At 37.0% G+C, this 22,305-nt stretch overlaps 1 protein-coding gene across 1 annotated transcript; it reads right to left on the bottom strand.

Annotated features, from left to right (window-relative positions):
- Positions 1–1,948: 1,948 nt before the first annotated feature.
- LOC104085374 (proteasome subunit alpha type-3-like) lies at positions 1,949–20,035 on the bottom strand. The gene is made up of 9 exons (XM_070187286.1): positions 19,741–20,035; positions 19,559–19,642; positions 13,867–13,940; positions 5,594–5,680; positions 5,367–5,451; positions 5,180–5,226; positions 3,879–3,944; positions 2,812–2,902; positions 1,949–2,228 (listed from the first exon to the last, which is right to left on the bottom strand). The coding sequence occupies exons 1-9, from the start codon at positions 19,882–19,884 to the stop codon at positions 2,157–2,159; spliced, it is 750 nt and encodes a 249-aa protein (XP_070043387.1). The 5' UTR covers positions 19,885–20,035; the 3' UTR covers positions 1,949–2,156.
- Positions 20,036–22,305: the final 2,270 nt, after the last annotated feature.

The raw sequence follows: 22,305 nt of genomic DNA, 5'->3' as shown, positions 1-22,305 counted from the left end.
CATTATCTATATACAATTGGAAGCATGCAAAATGCTGAAAAAAGGAATAGGAAAAGGAATTGTGAAGAGAAGATAATAAGTTGTCAACTGTTTGGTATTTATAGACTATATTATAGGGCAATATTACCGTGTTGGTTATTTGGGTCATTGAACAAGTCAAATTTCTTCCTTTTATATCTGTTTAAAATACTATATCGCTTTCATATAACCGTTCATTTTGTATTTACAATTTGATTACAATCTTTGCAGGCATTTTTGAAAGATTATCTAAGAATTATTTTCAAATGATAAATTCATCTGATTTTACTCTAAAATTGGTCAAATTAATTCTCAAAGAATCCAAAGGAAAAAATCAATGTAGGCTAATAGTGCACCGGACAGAGCGTCAAGCATAGGCATTATATATCTCAAAAGTCCACATAACTGTATAATGATTTTTATGTATATTCGATGGAAATTAATTGAATATCACAAAAAGAAAAATAAAACAACCAAAAGATGCAAACTTCAGTGCTACAGCAAACTTAAAATCAGGAAGAAATCAAGAATACTGGATACACAGATAGTTAAAATACTCGCCAAATATTTAGTCGAACAAACAAATCTCAAACCTGAAAAGAGGAGATATATCTTTGGCAAGTAAGAAGAACCAAGAATTCCGATACAGAAATAAATAAAAGGCCAACGAAACATGAGAGATAAACAAATCACTTAGCTCTGAGAAAGAAGCTGAGTGAGAAACGAAAGAAGAAAAAATAATCGAAGATGAAAAGAAGAGTTTTACCGCTGGTCAGTGGGAGGAAGAAGAGTAAAAGAAAATACGTAATGAAATGATGAGATTGATGTTAGAAAGGCAAAAGAGGAAGACAATAAAGCCCTAATTAAGAGGAGGAATTATGTAGAAGCAACGTTACAATTAAAACATGACGGTTCTAAAAGATTAGAAACTGTTTTTTATTATTTAAAATAGGATGAAAAATAAGGTTAAAAGTCAAAAATTGGAGAAAAAAACAAAATGTATATTCTGATTGATGTGATGTGCCATCAACTTGTTAGGCCCCTCTTTTATATATTTATATTTATATAGATTTGTAGGTCTAAATAAGAAATTTTAATCTAAATTTCAAGACGTTTATGTCCTGCAATTCACTAAAATGTTTTGGCACTGCAGATGTAGAAAAGGTTGACAGATGCGTCCACCGCAGCAAGAAGATTACATGCAACCTCCAACACTAAAAGGATGTGGCAAAAAATGTCTTCTTTATCTTTCCTCTATTTCGTTTCTCTTTCTTATTTCTTCTTTTGGCTTGCATTTGAAGACACAAATTCAATCAAATATGTACTGCTCACTGTGGGACTTGGGAGAGAATAAATACCAATGATAACCACCTTTGTACTCTAGTTATCAAACAATTACAAGAATGAGAACATTACCAGAATGTAAATTTATGTCTAGAATCATTCTAATCTTCTTTTAATTTTTATCTTTGTCTGCACCGTGTTCGTTATTTGTTTAACCAAATTTCATGAAATGGGTAATTTTGATTTGAATCATTAAGTCGAATTTGTTGAATATCAGAATTACTGGCTTTAAAATCATACCAAGCAAAACTGTAAGTAGCTGTGTGCTTCCCATCTTCACCTAAAAATGTTAATTCAATCTATCTTTTCCCTTCCCCTTAGTGGAAGCTTTCTTGTAATTTCAACTTGCATTGAGATAACTTTTAAGCCACATATGAAGGTACTCCCTCACACACAAGAGGAACTATTCCTAATATGTATGTAAGGTAGGTACAAAAGTGAAATGATATAGTGCTGGTAGGATAACATTCTCTCTGCAATATCAGGAGAGGGAAACAAGTATATTCTAACCAGGAGCATTTAAACCTATTTTATAAACTAAAGACCGGTTACAACAATAAAACCTATCAAAGATCAGAATTCATAGTTTTATAATGCAAACTAATACTCTCGATTTTTTTGAACTTCAGTTGTAAAGCTTCCAGTACAAAGTTACAATAAATTGTAAATCGCTTTCATCACCAACAGTAATCAACGCACAGGTGCCAAATCAAGTTAACACGGCACAGAGGGACCATTCAATAAGGAGAAGAGAAATGTATGCAAGAAAGAAAGCACCAAGTCTATTTAGATCACTAATCTGCATCCATCTCTTCAAGGGCAGCTTTAGCTGCAGTCTTCGCTTCCTCTAAAATATCATCAGGAACCTACAAACAAGGCCAGTCAGTTACGAACCTAGACATTTTGTATCAAACGATGCCCCATTATACTGGTGCACCATAATTAAATACACAACGAAGGTACAGGTGTGGTGGTTTGGGTGGGGGTGGGGGGGGGAGGATGGGATATATTAAGGTAATCAATCAAATGGAGCAAGGATCATGTGAATTCTTGACTGTTGTGAAACTACTAACCTAAGACGCCAGTCACTATAAAATTGATGAAGCAAACATTAAGGAATACTGATGTAGCAATACTTGTGAGCATAAGCTGATATATGGATTCAGATATAGACTACTTTACCATAAGGACCCCGCACATATCATACTTCACCAAAATGCTTGGCAAAATTAAATGTAAGCATCAGAATAGTTTCTCTATATTGAAACTGGATAGAGAAAAGTGTAAGTACATTGGTTAGATTCAGCTTAAACTTTGAGACATCATATTTTATTTTTTGTTTTAAAGTTGGCCGACAAGCGAAACAACAAAATGAGCAGGTAAGAAGAAAAATTAAACATAAGATAGAAGTATCTATTAAACACGAGCTCTAAAAGAATCCCGAGTTACCTTCTGATGTTGGCGGTTGGACTCGTCACATATCCAACTCATTTCAAGTTCAAATGCCTTGTCCTTTGCCTCATCATGTACTCCATAAATTCTGCTTGCAAACAAAACATATTGTCAAAACAGTGAAGGAAAAAGTATATAGCAGTATAGCACCAAACACTTAAAAATTTCAATGAGATGCACTGAAGAGTTAAATTCTAGTAGTCAATCGAATCGGCGGAAAACCCTTTAAAATTGTTGAAAATTTCCGAGAATAACTCTCATATGGATCACAGTACTCTAGAGATCAAATTTTGTACAACTAGCATGCCAATTGAAAGAAACATGCTAAAGTCATAAATTGATTTCTTAATTCTTTGAAAAAATTTACATTTCAAAAAAAACAAAATCTTTGAAAAATTTATAACCACTTTGGTCGAAGAACTATTGAAGTCTTCCGGATTACGAGAAGGAATGCTAATACTATTTTAGGCAGAACTAAGATTAACCTGCATAAAGCAAATTCACAAATCACAACACATTCTGTACTATCATTTGCAGGTAGTTCTCAATGTCAAAAACAAGAATATATGCTGACAATCAGATCTTGCTGATACATACAATTATGTCATGAATTTTAAAGTTCGAAGAAACTATCAGCTCGTCAACAAAGGTTACATGTGCCTGCAAAGCTCAGAGAGGATTAGTCACCTCTTCCTTCACTGCATAGTTGCAACAGACCTTTGGAGCTTTTTCTATTCAATTTTTGGACTAAGTTCGGCCATGCCATAGTCAATCAAAGAAGCTTATGAATGCTGGTGTCTTTGGAGAGTTGATAAGGCCATCAAAAGGGTCTGGAAAATGATCCTAGCAGCTACTTTTAGGTGTATTTGGACAGAGAAGAATTGCAGATACTGAAAATTATTTGGACTTTGTTATCTCCCTGATCTTAGGAAGTTCACTCATGTATCGGAGCTAACTACTACATATTTTTTGTAGTTATTACATCTTCTTGTTGCCTTATGAAAGAAACCTTCTAACTTCATAAAAAGACATTTAAAAAAAAAAAAAAAGGAAGAATTACTTACATTTTGGCCACCTCAATCACCCCTTGTCGACAGGTCATCTCCGATAACTTCAATTTTTCAATTTCTCTGAATATATCACATTAATATTATGTCATATCAGCATAAGGAAAATTTAGCCCAAAGCAAGCCAAACGAATAACATATTAAAATGCTAGTAAATAAGGAAACACGTAATTGAATAAACCCACCCTATCAGTTCCTGATAACTCTAAAAATTTTAATAGTAATTCACAGACCTAACAAAACCTGATAACTCTAAAAAAGTTATAGCAACAGTTCACCCTTTCAGGGTGTTCCGGTATGTCCTTTTCAATATATTGATAGTGTTCAAGCTAAGCACACCTGGATTAATCCACCTATCAGTCTGTCCAGTCCACAAGCACAGGTTGCCAAAGAAATCATGCTCACCAAGGCTATAATAGATGGATTTACACCAAGAATTGCACTTGGTGTAGTTGGGACTCAAACCTAAGATCTCTGGGTTGTTACTCGTCATCCCCTTAGGACTGACCATGCATGTCTTTTATGCATGCAAATACTGCTAATCTTTTTTTTTTTTGGGATAAGGTAGATGAACACTTCTAATCTTGTTTTTTCTTTAAAGAGGAGAGGAAGTATGTGTTGTTTACTTAAGCGACCAGGTGAAAAACTTATGGTGCCATGCCAATATGTTTGGAGGGCAAATCACTTTCTCAAACTTCCATGCCGCAGAGAAGAATAATATGACAACCAACTTGTCCTTGCTGTAGCAATTGACAATTCAATGCACCCAATTTCTTTGTAAAAATCAAATTCCATTGCGATCGAGTTCTAGATAGCTAACTTGTGGTATAACTCACCTTTTACCAAAATACTCCCAAACAATTTAACCCAAAATTGTCTTACTGATAAAATTGAATAGTTTGGAATTTGGATATGAGCTGTCATTGACAATAATATGCTGATTTCTAATTTTACTTTGAAAACCACGGACCTGTAAAGACCCAACAACCACAATGTCCAGGATTTATGTTCCTAGACTTTAGCTGGCTAGTAAGTTAAATAAAGGGCAAAGGGAACAGCTTCCTAAAAAATTGCACTGTAGGAAAAATATCTCTGTGCTCTAGTGTTTTGTGTTTAAATCTAGGATTATCATTCTACATATCCTCCTACTTTACAAACCAAAAAAAATTAATTTTTGAGTTATTAGTAATTTAAACTTGAGTTAGTGGACAGTCAATGCAGATTTCATCTGTCATGACAAGACATAAATGACCATTTGAATCTGGAATTTAGGATATTGAGAAGAGAACTACACTTACGTTTTAGCAGCTTGTCTGCCCTTTCCAATAGCAGCACCAAAGTACCTCTACAACAAATGCCAAAATATATTCACATTCTCAAAAAATCAAATGTTATAGGACCAGATCACACCAAAGAGTATGGGAATTTAAGAGCAGAGCCCAGTGGAAAAACATCACTTGCAATTGAAAGAAGGATTCAACTCACGTATGAGACACCAGAAGGCTCAACCAGGTATAGTTGAGGTCCATCTCTATCATAACCTCCAAGAATCACCCCACATCCGAAAGGCCTGTAGCAAGTTGTACACCAAAAATTTCACATATAAAGCAATTTTTTCTTTTATTTGTTTCTTTGCTAAGTTTCACACATATAGAAAGCAATTAAACAGAAAAATCTCCAATATACAAACCGCTGTACATAATCCAACAAACCTGAGCCACCAATACAGTGTGCATAAATGCACATAACTAGCAACGCGTTCCGCAAGTTCTTTCACCGGAATTGGCTCACCATATGTACTGCAAATTGCAAAAACCAGCCAACAAGCCGTCAGTAGAAAAAAAATTACTTCTCCAGCACTATGCAGGATCTTAAGTAGCGATCACATTATGCCTATGCCTTCAAGACCGTTCACTAGGAATCAAGCCAAGGACCATCAAATTATTGGGATGTATTTGATAAAGTTGGAAGATTTGAACGATCTTTTTTGGAAAAGCCTAATAGAGTCTACAATTTCATCCAAATGGTATTCTAAGTTGGCGGCCCAAGTTCATGTGAAGAAGCCCAATTACAAGTGGAGAGCCCAAACAGCTAAGGGTCTTTTTAGTCATTATGTAAACCTTCGTATAAATAGAAAATATTAGGTCATCTTTTATTTTCTTAAACTATATTGAATATTGCTATGTATTTTGTGAGCTTGAAGGTAGACTTGTGGTTGCCTTTGAACTAGCCCTAGAATTTGCATGAGGTTTGTCTTCCTCTTGAGGATTCTATTAGTATAGGTGCTTTTGTTGATTGTATTAGAGGTGATTAGAATTTAATTCTAGTTATTGCTAATATCTCATCAATATTTGTGTCTTGCTTCGCTTTCTTTATTGCTTTTTCAAGTCCCACTTCTTGTTCTTGCATTTTGGTTGTTATCATCTGGTAATCAGAGCCTGGGCTAAAGAATTAGTCTTATAATTCTTTGGTTTTAGTTTGAAAAGAAGAAAAAAAAAACGAAATCCTTAATCCTATTTCCAGTTTATTGTTCCAACACCCATTTGGCATTCTGTTGAGGTATTCAAAGATTTAAGTATCAATTGGAGATGGAGGAAGATTATCTAGCTTATTTGATTCCATCATGTATTGATTGAAGACAAAAATTGAAGAAGATATTGGTAATCCACCATTGGTCCTTACATTAGAGATTGTCCAAATCGGAGAGTTATCATTGCAATGGAAGATGCAGGATATCAAACGGGAGATAGTGACCATGGTGAAGATGTTGAAGAGGAAAGTGAAAGTGACCATGAAGAGTGTGAAGAAGACCCGAAGCGCTACTTGGTAGTAAGAAGACTTATGGGTGCACTTGCTAAGGAAGAACTAGATCAAACGGAGAATCTTTTTCATGATAGATGCAAGATTATGTAGGTACCTGAGCAACATTATGCTTAATCTGGTTCCATCATCACTCAATAAAGACATAACTTATGGTAAATAAGGTGCATCAAAGACGAGGAAGATAGAGAGTTGACGGAGGAGTCCCAGATTAAGCATAGATGGCAGACGTACTTTCATAAACTTCTGAATGAAGAGGGGTGGTAACATCGTGCTGGGTGAGTTGGGGCACTCCGAGGGTCTCCGAGACTTTAGGTACTATAGGCGTATTAAGATGGAGGAGGTAGTGGGAGCTGTGTGTAAGATGAGTCGGGGCAAAGCGACCGGTCCAGACGAGATTCCAGTAGAATTTTGGAGGTATGTGGGTAGGGCAGGACTGGAGTGGCTGACTGGGTTGTTTAATGTTATTTTCAGGACGAAGAGAATGCCAGATGAGTGGAGATGTAGTATGATGATTCCGATGTACAAGAACAAAGGTGATATCCAGAATTGTAACAACTATAGGGGCATCAAGTTGTTAAGCCATACCATGAAAGTTTGGGAGAGGGTGGTGGAAGGGAATGTGAGGAAGGTGGTGTCTATTTCTGAAAACCAGTTCGGGTTCATGCCGGGACGTTCTACTACGGAAGCTATCCACCTTATCAGGAGGTTGGTGGAACAGTACAGGGAAAGGAAGAGGGATTTGCACATGGTGTTTATTGACCTAGAGAAGGCGTACGACAAGGTCCCTCGGGACGTGCTTTGGAGATGCCTGGAGGTGAAAGGGGTGTCGGTAGCGTACATTAGATCGATAAAAGATATGTATGATGGAGCTAGGACACGGGTCAGGACCGCGGGAGGTGACTCAGAGCTGTTTCCGGTGGTTATGGGGTTACACCAAGGATCTGCGCTTAGCCCGTTCTTATTTGCCTTGGTGATGGACGCCCTGACACACCATATTCAAGAGGAGGTGCCATGGTGTATGTTGTTCGCTGATGATATAGTTCTGATTGATGAGACGCGAGGAGGCGTTAATGAGAGACCGGAGGTTTGGAGGCAAACCCTGGAGTCCAAAGGTTTCAAGTTGAGTAGGACAAGGACGGAATATCTGGAGTGTAAGTTCAGCAGCGTGACGGGGGAAGCGGACATGGTAGTGAGGCTTGACTCACAAGTCATTCCCAAGAGAGAAAGTTTCAAGTACCTAGGGTCAATCATGCAGGGAGATGGGGAGATCGACGAGGATGTCACGCATCGTATTGGGGTGGGGTGGATGAAATGGCGGTTAGCGTCTGGAGTCTTGTGTGACAAGAAGATGTCACCGAAACTCAAAGGTAAGTTTTACAGAGCGGTGGTTAGACCGGCTATGTTGTATGGGGTTGAGTGTTGGCCAGTGAAGAATTCATATATCCAGAAGATGAAAGTAGCTGAAATGAGGATGTTGAGATGGATGTGCGGGCATACTAAACTGGATAAGATAAGGAATGAAGATATTCGAGAGAGGGTGGGCGTTGCCTCTGTGGACGACAAGATGCGGGAAGTGAGGCTTAGGTGGTTCGGGCACGTGCGGAGGAGAACCATAGATGCCCCGGTTAGGAGGTGTGAGCGGTTGGCTTTGGCAGGGACGAGAAGAGGCAGAGGGTGGCCTAAAAAGTATTGGGGCGAGGTGATCAGGCAAGACATGGCGCGACTTCAGATTTTCGAGGACATGGTTCTTGATAGGAACATGTGGAGGTCGAGCATTAGGGTGTTAGGCTAGGGGGTAGTCGAGAGTTCTTCCCTCTTTGTACCGGGTAGTCTGATAGAGTTTTGTTTAGGTTTGTTAGCGGTCTATGTTGTGTTCATATTGTTGTTTTGCATAGTTTTGTGTTATTGTCCTTTCACTTATTCGTTGTTGTTATTATCTTTCTCGCATCTTTTGTAGTTACAGGCCTTTTCTTTTGTTTCTCTCATGATATTATTGTCTCTTCTGTTGAGCCGAGTGTCTCCCGGAAACAGCCTTTTTACCCTTTTCGGGGTAGGGGTAAGGTCTGCGTACACTCTACTCTCCCCAGACCCCACTAGTGGGATTTTACTGGGTATGTTGTTGTTAATAGATGCAAGATTATGGGAGATGTTTGCTCAATGATAATTGATAATGGAAGTTGTGCAAATGTGGCGAGTGCATCTTTGGTGGAGCAATTGAATTTGCCTACAAGGAAGCGCCCTACACCATATAGACTACAATGGTTAAATGAGTGTGGGGAGCTCAAAGTGGCAAACCTAGTATTGATAAAGTTCAAGATCGGAAAGTATCATGATGAAGTTTGGTGTGATGTAGTGCCAATGCAAGCTTGTCATTTGCTTCTAGGCCGACCTTAGCAATATGATAGAGAAGCAAAGCATGATAGAAGAACTAATAAGTACTCTCTTGTTAAAGATAGACATAAATTTACTCTTTTACCTTTGACACCATTTCAAGTGAGTGAATAATACAAAAAAATGAGAGAATTGAGGGAAAAAGCAAAGAGTAAGCAAGAGAGAAAAGTGTGAAGAGTGATACTTCAATAGAGGAAAAAAGTGAGAAGAGTGGCACTTCAAGAGAGAAAAAAAGTGAAAAAAAGAGGGAAAATGAGGGAAAGGTTTCACTTTTACAAAATAAGAATGAGCCTAGAGGGAAAGAAAATGTGAGTTTGTTAGCTAGTCATCAAGATCCTTTGAGAGAGGTTGAGGATAACCGTACTCTTATACTTCTTATGCATAAAGATTGTTTTTTGACTACTAATGAGCTAACCCCTTTTGTACCTAGTGAAGTTTCTACTCTTTTGCAAGGTTATGAAGATGTCTTTCCCGAAGAGCTACCAAGGGAACTGTCACCTTTGAGAGGAGTAGAGCATCAAATTGACTTTGTTCCGGGATCTCAACTTCCAAATCAAGCAGCATATAAGAGCAATCTGGAGGCTATAAAAGAGTTGCAAAAACAAGTTGATGACTTTCTTGAGATGGGATTTGTAAGGGAAAGCTTGAGTCCTTGTGTCGTGCCCGTGACCCTAAAGATGAAAATTGGAGAATGTGCGTGGATTGTAGGGCTATCAATAAAATCACGGTAAAGTATAGTCACCCTATACCTAGGCTTGATGACTTAATTGATGAATTGAGTGGCTCTCTTATCTTTTCCAAAATTGACTTAAGTGGTTATCACCAAATAAGAATGAAACACGGTGATGAGTGGAAAACCGCTTTTAAAACTAAATTTGGATGGTATGAATGGATGGTTATACCTTTTGGACTTTCTAATGCACCTAGCACTTTCATGAGGCTTATGAACCATGTGATGAAACCCTTTTATTGGAAAGTTTGTTGTAGTTTACTTTGATGATATTTCGGTGTATTCAAAGTCACTTGAAGAGCATGTTGAGCACTTGAAACAAATTTTTGATGTTCTTAGAAAGAAAAGATTGTTTGCTAACTTGAAAAGGTGTACTTTTTATGTTGATAAAGTGGTCTTTCTTGGTTTTGTTGCGAGTGCTAAGGGTGTAGAAGTTGATGATTCTAACGTAGAAGCCATTAGGAGTTGGCCCACACCTGAGTCTATTGGGGACGTTAGAAGCTTTCATGGGTTGGCTAATTTCTATAGAAGGTTTGTTAGGAACTTTACCATAGCCGAACCCTTGACCCAAGTGATTAAGAAAGATAAGACCTTTGTTTGGGGGAAAGAACAAGAGGAATCCTTTAGGGTGTTGAAAGATAAACTTAGCAAGGCACCACTTCTTCAAATTCCTAATTTTGAAAAGACTTTTGAAATTGAGTGTGATGCTAGTGGAGTAGGTATAGGAGCAATTTTAATGCAAAATCAACAACTCATAGCCTACTTTAGTATGAGACTTAGAGGGGCGAGCTTGAATTATTCTACATATGACAAGGAGTTGTACGCCTTAGTTAGAGCTTTATCAAATTGGCAACATTGCCTTTGGCATAGGGAGTTTGTGATTAAAACCGACCATAAATCTTTGATGCACCTTAAGAGCCAAGGTAAATTAAACAAGAGACATGCTAAATGGGTAGAGTTTATTGAGCAATTTCCATATGTGATTCACTTTAAGAAAGGCAAAGATAATGTGGTCGCGGATGCTCTTTCTAGGAGGTTTATTTTAATGAACATTTTGACTCCTAAGTTGATGGGATTTGAGAGCATAAGAGAACTTTATCCTAGTGATCATGACTTTAATGAGCTTTATGTTAAATGTGATCAAGTTGAGGCATATAAGAAACCTTATAGGTTAGATGATGCATACCTTGATAAGCAAGGGAAGGAAGAGAAGGATAAGGAATTAGCCAAAGTAGAAAAACAAAAGAGATTTCATAAGTTTGATGGATTCCTATTTAGAGATGGTAGGTTGTGTGTGCCTAAGTCCTCTCGGAGAGAAATGCTTCTTAGAGAGGCACATAGTGGTGGTTTAATGGGACATTTTGGAGCCCCTAAGACTTAAGATATATTAAAAAGGCACTTTTATTGGCCTAAGATGAAAGTTGACGTAGATAAAGTATGTGGTCAATGTGTCGAGTGCAAGCAAGCTAAGTCTAAGGTACGTCCTTTTGGTTTGTATACTCCATTGCCTATTCCTAATGCTCCTTGGTTTGATATTTCTATGGATTTTGTTCTTGGTTTGCCTATGACTACGAAAGGTAGAGATAGTATTTTTGTGGTAGTTGATAGATTTTCTAAAATGGCACATTTTATACCATGTCATAAAAGTGATGATGCTACCCATGTTGCTACTTTATTTGTTGATCATGTGCTTAAGTTGCATGGAATTCCAAAAACTTAGTGATAGGGATTCCAAGTTTCTTAGTCATTTTTGAAAAGGGATTGTGGGGTAAACTTGGCACTAAATTGTTATTTTCTAGTTCTTGTCACCCTCAAACCGATAGGTCATTAGGAAATATGCTTAGGGCCATGGTTAAATGAAAGCTTACTTCTTGGGAGGAACAATTGCCATTGATCGAATTTGCATATAATAGGACTATTCATTCATCTATTGGTATGTCTCCTTTTGAATGTGTTTATGGTTTCAATCCTTTAACTCCTTTGGATCTAACTCCTTTGTCTCAAGATGTTGTTGTGAGTTTAGATGCCAAGATAAGAGCCGAAGCCATGAAGAAAACTCATGAGAATGCTAGGAAACAATTTGAAAAGATAAACCAAAAAGCGGCTACCAAAGCCAACAAAGGAAGAAAGAAAATGGTGTTTGAACCCGGAGAATGGGTGTGGGTGCATTTAGGAAGGAAAGGTTCCCTCACAAGAGAAAGAACAAGTTGCTACCAAGAGGAGATGGGCCTTTTCAAATTCTTGAAAGAATTAATGAAAATGCTTATAAAGTTGATCTTCCTAATGATTTTCAAGTGCATGATGTTTTCAATGTTAGTGACTTGTCTCGTTTTGATGTAGGAGATGTTACAAATTCGAGGACGAATTTTTTTCAAGAAGAGGAAAATGATCACATTATGCATATGCCTTGAAGACCGTTCACTAGGAGTCAAGCCAAGGACCTTCAAGATATTGGGATGCATTTGATGAAGTTGGAAGATTTGAATGATCTTTTGGAAAAGCCTAATAGAGTCTACAATTTCATGCAGAAGATTTGAATGATCTTTTGGAAAAGCCTAATAGAGTCTACAATTTCATGCAAATGGTATTCAAAGATGGTGGCCCAAGTTCATGTGAAGAGACCCAATTACAAGTGGAGAGCCCAAGCACCTAAGGGTCTTTTTAATCATTATGTAGACCTTAGTATAAATAGAAAATATTAGGTCCTCTTTTATTTTCTTAGACTATATTGAATATTGCTATGTATTTTGTGAGCTTGAAGGTAGACTTGTGGTTGCCTTTGAACTAGCCCTAGAATTTGCAAGAGATTTGTCTTCCTCTTGAGGATTCTATTAGTGTAGGTGCTTTTGTTGATTATACCAGGGGTGATTAGAATTTAATTCTAGTTATTGCTAATATCTCATCAATATTTGTGTCTTGCTTCCCTTTGTTTATTGCTTTTTCAAGTCCCACTTCTTGTTCTTGCATTTTGGTTGTTATCAAGTTGAGACTTAAAAAACCTTTAATTAATAAAACAAATAGCAGAGCTTAATATAAAAGCCAAGAGCATATTCATGATGGCTATCGAGTTAGTCTTTGCTATTGTAACTCTATGATTTGCTTAGGAAAAGGTAGTTAACACTTAACAATAGAATCTGCTCAAGCAGATGTAAGTTTTTTCAAGAAAATGAGAATAGAAGGTAGTCAAGTGGCGCCCCTTTTTCTTTCTGCAATCATGGCAACAGAAGATACCGAATACCATCTTTCTGTAAGGACGGTGGTGTAGACACCAGTTTTATGAGCACCTCCACTAATCCACCGGACAATCTAACCAGACACCAACACAGGTTCGGGTTAAATCTGCTCACTAAGGCTGAGCAAATGGGCTCATGCTGAGTGCTGTAACTGGGGTCCGGGATTTGAAGATCTCCAGACGTTACTCCTAGCTCCTATGCCTCAACCACTCAGCCATCACCTTGGGAACGGATATAGTGAATACCATCCATTTATCTCACAAGTAAAAGGAAGACACTTCCAAAATAGAAAAAGCACCACCAGAGTTAAAATTTCTCTATTATTTTCTTTGTCTCAAGTAGCTGGCTGTAAGATACTACTTCTGCAATACTATCTGCTATCACTAGGCCGAAAAACCATGATTCAATGCACAGGCGCTTCATTAGGTTTTTATTCTATTTGACGCTTACTGGACGTTATGTACCTAACACTATTAAGATACCATAGGCACATCAAATATTTTCATGTGTAATTTCATTAAATGCTGCTAGCGACTCAAAATCATAATTGATAATTCCGGTACACATATTTATTTTATTTTTGATAAGTCAAAGGAGATAACTTCTTTCATATATTTTAGTTATGAGCGGGAAATAAACTAAAATTTCTTTATATTTTTTCATAGCTGTCATTGCATGATTTCACAATGTATAAGTACTCCCATGAATACTGTATTGCAGGAGAACCAGAAGGCCCAACAAAAGTCAAGCACAGAGATGTAAATACATATGTTTATATTGTACTCAGACATGGTGACTAGAAGCAAACCTTTCGAAGTTGGTTGCTTCAGACTTAGCCCGGGCAACAATTTGCCTCCCATCTGCAGCCAAACCTGCAACAGCCTGCATATAAAGAATAAAGCAGTATAAAGAAAGTGAATCACCATTCAAGAATAGAGGGGAAGTGGCAAGGAAGGTAGACGTAAGTATCCAAAGAAAACATTTGCAGCTAGATCAAATTGACAGATAGCAAACAGAAGCAGAGAAATCAACTAGAAGCTCATGGTATTCTTTACAGTATATGTTACAAACTCGAAACATCAAACCATTTCTCTGAGATGAGCTCTAAATATCAAACCATTTCTTTGTCAAATCATTATCATACCTAAATTTGTATGTTCTAGTGATATATCCAGTAGGTTACAGAAATATTTTACATTTCCCATCGATCAGTATCACAATGACAATTTTTTTTTTGGATAAGGACAATGAATTGAAAACTGGCAATTCGAACTTAACCAAGAAAACAGAAATTTTTGGAATTACAACTCGGAAAATCCCCAAAACAAACCATCACAAACAGAATGCAACAGATTCCCCAACTAAATTTTATTTCCGTGAAAATTCTATCATGACTAACTTTTCTCTAAACCATCCTCCCACAATAAACATAACAGTTACAGAAGAAATGTACCACATACAATACATGTCTTTGAGGAAAAGCTAGGGAGTCTCTTCTGCTGAAGCTACCATTAGCTCAAGAAATACAGGTTTCCATACAGCCTATTCGTTACAAAATCAAACTCATCATTTGCAGCACGAACACATTGGAATGTTTAGGAAAAATAAGCCTGTGAACATATCCCCCCCCCCCCCCCCCAAAGTAATGTTGGTTCTAGAGAGATGGGAAGAAACCACCTAGTATCAATTTGCCTCAAATGGGATTTAAACCTTATTTTTGTCAATGATTTATGTACCTCAACCCAGAAAGGGTTTTAGGAATTATAAAAGACTCACCATAAGGAAGAGGGATAAAGATAGGCCTAAAGGTATCACTACAACCCAGTGTTGTAAATAGCGAGCGCTACGTCGCTAATAGCGTGTGGCGACGCAACGCGGGGCAGTAGCGCTATTTTGGGCTGTTGCGGTGCGATTCTGAAAAAGCGTACGCCTCTGCCTGTGTAGCGAGAGGCGCTGCGAGGCTCTGATCGATGGGAAATGTAAAATTGGACCAGAGGCTCAGCAATCAAGGTATAATTTATGGGACCCCTTTCTTCAAAAGTGCGACGAGGGCGTGGTGCATAAGTGGGTCAGTTTTGGTGGGTAGTGATTTGGACAAGAGCATATGGTCATTATGGGTTCGGGTTGTTGTGGGCTCGAGGAGGGTTGTATTGAGGTTGGGGGTGTTAATATGGCTGGGTGTTATAGACAGGAGCGTAAGCAGGTGGTGGTGAATGGTTGTTTGGGGAATATGAAATGTTTTCGTGATGTGGTTAGGGTTGATAGTAAGAGACGATTGCTGAAATTTGCTTCTTCGACAGTCGACACTTGGATTCGACCATTGCTGTCATCTTCTTTTTTCTTTTTCTTTTTCTTCTTCTTTCTTCTTTCTTCAGTTCAGCGATCTCCTTCTTCTCCTTTCTTCTTCTTCTTCTTCGACTTCGACAGTCAACACTTCGATTTTTCTTTTTCTTTTTCTTCTTCTTCTTTCTTCAGTTCAGCGATCAACTCCTTCTTTTTTCTTTCTTTCTTCCTTCTTCTTCTTCTTCTTCTTCTTCTTGTCTTATTTTTGGTGCTCTGTTTTTCGAGCAGAGGCAGAGCAGAGCAGGGGCTCTTTCTTTCTTTCTTCCCTTCCTCTTTCTTCTTCTCTTATTTTTTTTTTGGGTTTGTTTTTTGACAGCAGAGGCAGTTGCAGTAGTCTCTTTTTAGGCTCTGTTTTTTTTTTGCTATGTTTTTTCAATTATAAACTTATAGTCTTATAGAATAGAATTAATTGCATACTGACGTGATAATTTTTTTTCTATAAAACAGTATTGAAATGGCGTCATCCGATAGTAATAAACGAAATGATATAGCTTGGAATTATGCTATAAAAGGCTCATCAAGATCCGCAATTAAATGTGTATTTTGTGAAAAAACATATCATGGTGGAATAACTCGTCACAAGCAACATTTGATAGGTGAATTTAAAAATGTAGTACAATGTCCTCTTTGTCCGCCCGAGGTTAGGGAGGAAGTAAAAGCATTTGTTGATAAGAAAAATGTGACAAAAACTCAAATGAATTTTGAAGCATCGGTGAATCTAATTGATGAAGATGATGAAATGGATGAAGATGATCAAATGGGACCTCCCCTCCAAAAAACTCAAAAGATATCTTCTAATAGTTCTAGTGGGTCATCCACGGCACGTACTGTGACAAAAGGTCCTCTCAATCTTTATTTCTCGGCAAAACAACAAGAAAAGGGAAAAGATGATTCTAGTTCAGGTTTAGAAGCCAAGAAGATTTTGAGGGATCGCGCCGTAAGTGCCTTTGCAGCATGGATGTACGATGCAGGGCTTCCTTTCAACTGTGTTAACTACAAAACTTTTGATAAATTCATTGAGGCCGTAGGACAATATGGCCCAGGAATGAAGCCTCCTAGCTATCATGAAGTTAGAGTAACTCATCTTAAAAAAGAGGTGAAGAAGATAGACAAAATTATTGAGGAGCATAAAGTGGAATGGAACAAGTTTGGATGTTCCATTATGATGGATAAATGGACAGCACGGAATGGGAAAATGATCATAAATGTGCTGGTGAACTCTCCAAAAGGGAGTGTTTTTCTTGAATCTTACGATGCTAGCAACTCTTCTACGGATGGAAGCAAAATGTACATCTTGTTTAGAAAGACTATTGATAAAATTGGAAAGGAAAATGTTGTACAGGTTGTTACCGATAATGCTAGTGAGAATGTTAGTGCGGGTAAGATGATGGAAGTTATGTATCCACACATTTATTGGACTCCATGTGCTGCCCATTGTATCAACTTGATGTTTGGTGACATATTGAAGGAAAACCCATATGCTTCAGGTAACTTTAATATAGTTATCTTTAAAGCTTTAACTTTATTTATAGTTTTATACTTATGTCCTATTAAGTATTAACTATAAAATTGTTATTGTTACTTTTATAGTTTTCACTAAGGCCGTCAAGATATATTCTTACATCAGTCAGAGGTCGTTGTTGTTGAATTTGATGAGGAAATTCACAAATGAAAGAAATTTGGTGAGACCGGCCAAGACTAGATTTGCAACGGCTTTCTTAACTTTGCATAGTTTTTACTTGCAAAAGAAAAACTTGAGAAAGCTAGTTCTTTCAAATGAATGGAAAGATAATAGATATGCAAAGGAAGCTGCGGGGAAAAAAGTTGCCAAAGTTCTTATTTCTCCATCATTCTGGAATGACGTTGTTCGGGCTCTTAAAGTTGGTGGTCCTTTGATTAGGGTGCTTCGTATGGTGGATGGGGAGAGAAAACCACCAATGGCTATCTTTATGAAGCTATGGATAGAGCCAAAGAGACTATTGAAGCGTCATTTGAGGGAGATGTTAGGAAATATGAGAAAGTTTTTGAGATTATTGATAGCAGGTGGTCGAATCAACTCCATCGACCTTTGCATGCAGTGGGCCATCTTCTGAACCCAGGATTATTTTACAAGAACACTAGAGATGACACTTTGGATTCAGAGGTTTGGGTTGGATACCATCAATGTCTTGAGAAGTTGGTCCCTGATTCAGCGATGGTAGATCAAATAGGGGAGGAGTTTGGTAGGTACTCACAAGCAGATGGCCTTTTTGGTTTACAGGCGGCCATTAGAGCCAGAGAAATAAGGTCGCCAGGTAACTAACTTTAATATAGATATCCTTATAGCTTTAATTTAATTTATTTGATTTATACTTATTAACTTTTAAAATATTTTTCTATAGTTAAATGGTGGATGCAATTTGGACATCAAACTCCAAACTTGCAAAAGTTTGCCATCAAAATACTAAGCCTAACTTGTAGTGCATCCGGATGCGAGAGAAATTGGAGCGTATTTGAGCATGTAAGAAACAGACTTATTATATTAAAATATTCTATATTGTATTATTATTAGTATCTATTAATTAATCTAAACAATTTATGCGCAGATTCACTCCAAGAAAAGGAATAGGCTTGAGTTATCGCGTCTCAATGATCTAGTGTATATTAAATACAATAGAACATTGAGGCGACGTTATGAAGCTCGCGATACCATTGATCCAATTTTGTTGGATAACATTGACGAGGCAAATGAATGGTTAACTGGAGCCCCACAAAATCATGAAGAAGAACAAGTATATGTAGGAGATGATCTTGATTGGGGTACTGTTTCTATGGCGGCTGGTGTTGAGGAGAATATCTATGGTCTTAGAGGGAGTTCTTCAAGTTCAAATTACAAGGGAAAAGGAGTAGCAAGTTCAAGCCGGTCCCTAAATGATGAAGACTCCGAGGATGAAGAAGATGATAGCCAATATAATGCTAACATTCATGAAGTTCTAGAATTTGAAAATCTTGAAGAAGAATAGATGTTGCGTGTTTTACACTTTAGACTTTAGTTTATGAATCTACTATGACTATCTGTTGAGTTTAACTTTTGAATTGATATATTTATTAATATATATAATATTTTATGTTTTTGTATAAATTGTCGCTTCACATCAAAAAGGCGAGCGCTTCGCTGCACGCCTCACGCCTCAGTGAATCGGACCCTCGTCGCTATTTGCCGCCGCACGCTATCCAAAACACTGCTCCAACCCCCCAAAAATAATCAAAGCATCACTAGAACTCAAAGTATCTAGATGCTAATCAGAAGCACCTTAAACAAACACGATGACAGACAGTACAGAACATTGATAGCAGAAGCCATAGAAATTCTCCTGCCTATAATCAAGCTCAATTATGCCAAATCTCTGTCATTCTTGTTTTGTATATGAGAGATGATAAAGAACCTCTAGGAACGATATCAAACTTCCATAACCTCAAGGTTAAAAGATCCAGCTTTTATACAAAGATCACACAAGTCTACTACTCCATCCAAATGTAAACAACAGCTACCGCTGACAACCATAGTAATGACAAAAACTTAGCTAAGAATCACAATTTTGATAATGTCTTTCGATAGTGAAGCACTTCTAGACTAGGGGTGAAGATATTGACTTTCCATAAAAGCTGAAGCAATTTTACTTCGTGTTGTGCTTTCAAATAGTGGTAAGAGTTAAGACCGCAGAAGAAAAAGAAAACAAACAGAACCATTTTAAAGTTTCTCCATTTATTTACTTCTCAACTCCCCCTAACTCCAAAGTTCTCTAATTCACCAAAGTTTATTTTGACTTTATTTTCAATTCTGGACTGCTTCAGTTACGTTACAGCACCAAAATTTCTTATGCTGAAGCTTCATTGCACACACTTTCACTATACACACCATTTAATATTTAATTTTATATCCTCAGTTACTTTAAAGCTCCAAACTTTCTTATGCTGAGGCCGGCCCACTAACAGAAAGATCACTAAACTTGATAATAAAAAAAGCTTTCTCAAACCCTGATTCCTAGAAAGACACATATGTAAAGAGCTCATCTTTTTAGCTAAAAATATTTGAGATAACTAAATCAGAACAACTATTGTCAACCAAAATATAATGTTCCTCCAATTTAAATATTTGACATCAATGCTTAACATACCATGCCGGAATGGCGATGAACGGAGTGAATTCTCCGATTTGATCCAGGCAACATCATCTTGGATGCTATTAGCTTCTCCACTCCCTATAATACAATTCATATAAGAAAAACCCTAACTTTAATACAGAGAACAAAACAGGTAACTTGGAATGGATAACAAAAGGTATTTTTAAGGAGCAAACCAAGATGATTCCATCCTTGCATTTGATGCCGACGACAGTGCCGCTGTTATCGACTGCTTTGCCGGCGTATTCGATCTGAAATACTCTGCCGTCCGGCGAGAATGTCGTCACCGATAGGTCATATCCCGTTCCTATGCTGGCCATTTTTCACTTCTTTTCTTCTCAAAGTAGAGCTTCTACTGATTCAGTTGAGTTCAATTAGGAGTAGTGTAGTGACCCAAATAAATAAAGGAGTTTTCTTTGGTCTCAAGACAGAGTAGAGTGGAAAAGAAAGAAGAGAATTTAGTTTCACAAATAGCACTAGGGGATGTTTGGGCCAATTTCTACCCACCTCAATTTTTATTTTATTTTATTACATAAAAATCACTCAATTATTTTTACAAGACAAGATGCATAAAGACTCCATTTAATTTGTACTGAAAAATTATTTATACATCTAAATTTTACGGGTGTCCTAACATCCCACTATTATTGAAATAATTATATTTATTGACTCCCTTTTAAGCCCCGGCCAGCCGCGCATCTTAGACAACGTTTATGAGCGCGTCTTTGATCTCTTTCAATCTTTAAAAACATCCAAAAGAAAAAATTAAATTTTTAACTTTAATATAACCCTCAACCAACGATAATATTCATTCTTCCCCAATTTTTTACCAAACCCAAGTGAAGAACCCAAATTTCTTCTTCATCTAAATTCTGCCGAAATTGCATCAAATTGCCCTTTGAAATTTTGATCTTTGAAAGTAAAGGTTAATCTTTCTCCTCCTTAAGAACCCTAATTTTTTTATTTTATTATTGTTATGTCTTTCTCCTAAAATCCAATTTCTCTCGGTTAAACATTATAATGTGACTGATGTTTTTAGTTTTTTTCGTCGGCAAATTATCTCACTTTGGGATCGTCTGTTTGTGTTGTAGTTGTTGCAATGCCTTCAAAAGGCTTGAATTTGACAAGGCTTTGCACGGAAGAGGAAGAAAACGAGTCAAGTGGAGAAATTCGATGCAACCATGGGTATGTGCTGCCTTTGTTAACAGCTTGGACTCCTTAGAACCCAGGAAGAAGATATTGGGTTTGTCCATACTATGGGGTAAATAATAGTGAAAATTCTTTCAATAATTGAGTTGTGAAAAATTATCATTGATTAATTTTCTTTTGTTATTCATCTTGGGGTACACGATCTTGTGATTTTTGGGTATGGAAGGATTCCTAAATTGATCCTAGGTCAAAATTTGTTATTCCAAAATTGCTTGACAAAATGGGTGAACTTGAGACTATATTAGAAGGCTTTGAAAATCTTGCCAAGCTGAGGGCAGCTTTAAGGGTTGAAAACACCATAGAAGGGGAGAAGATGAAGAAGATTGAGGCTCAATTGGTAAAATTACAAGCTGATATGAAGAAGATGAAAGACAAGAAAAAGAAGTGGAAGAGCAAATTGGCTAGGTCCAAGGCTAGGGAAAATATACTTTGGTTCATTATCTTGGGATATGTATTATACTTGTTGCTTGTAGGTTTCCAGGATTTGAAAGAAGATGCAGTAAGGCGTCCATTTTGAATCTAATTTATTCATCTCAATATGTATATAGTTGTTGCTTGTAGGTGTCATTTTGAATGTTTGAAGTGTTGTAGATGTGTTCTTGTTGTTTCTTTGTATGCCCAAAACTTGGCAATCAATCAAGTGTATATCTTCATACAACTATTTTTAATGTTTAATCACAACAATAGACAGGTGCATAAACAGTGCATATGTTAAGAAACAGTTGCATCTGTGATTATGTTATGAAACACACCACACAAGAGACTTAATACGGCAGCTGCATAAACAATATAAAAACACATACTTTGTCTCATTGACCTAAAAAAAACAGACCTAATAAACAGTCACAGCTGCATAAATAGTGCATAAACACTTTTTAATCTCATTGTAGCAGCAGCAAAACAGACATCATAAGATAACAAAATGAGAAATGCAGTCTATATCTGCCTACAAATCCTTATCATAATTAAAAAAAAATACAATTTATAGCTGCCTAAAAATCCTTATCATAATGAAGTCTATTGCAGTACAGTCAGCCACAAAACAGTCTCTTGATCAATTAGGTGGTTTTGTAGTGGTGCTTTTCTAGCTCAACTTAGCAGCCATAGACCTTGTTTGAATGATTTTATTGCCTCTCAATTGTTGAAGTTGCCTTAATGTCATAGCTTCTTTGCCTTTCTATTTAACTCCTCTTGTTGGTTGATAGCCTAGATCTCCAGTTACTTCTACTGAAGACCTCACATTCTTAAATTTTGTAGAGGACATTCCAAGCTGCCAAAATCCAACAGAAAATCAGAGAATGAGTTCATCTAAATATGAGAGGTAGTCTCAAAGCTTACATTTTGAATTTTGAAGCCACTTTGAGTGTGTAAAACTCCCATCCCAACCATCCTTGGCTTGTTATATTGTGTTCTTACATCACTACTAGTACCAACATCCTACATCAACCAATTAAAAGTAAGAGTTTTGTTAATAATTTAAAAAGAGAAAGATGACATTAAAGGAAAGAAATTCACCTTTTCTTTAGAACCTT

This window comes from Nicotiana tomentosiformis, chromosome 10 (assembly GCF_000390325.3).
Source record: "Nicotiana tomentosiformis chromosome 10, ASM39032v3, whole genome shotgun sequence".
NCBI lineage: Eukaryota > Viridiplantae > Streptophyta > Magnoliopsida > Solanales > Solanaceae > Nicotiana > Nicotiana tomentosiformis.
The sequence above is the reverse complement of the archived record's forward strand: the minus strand, read 5'-3'. Positions and strand labels throughout refer to the sequence as shown.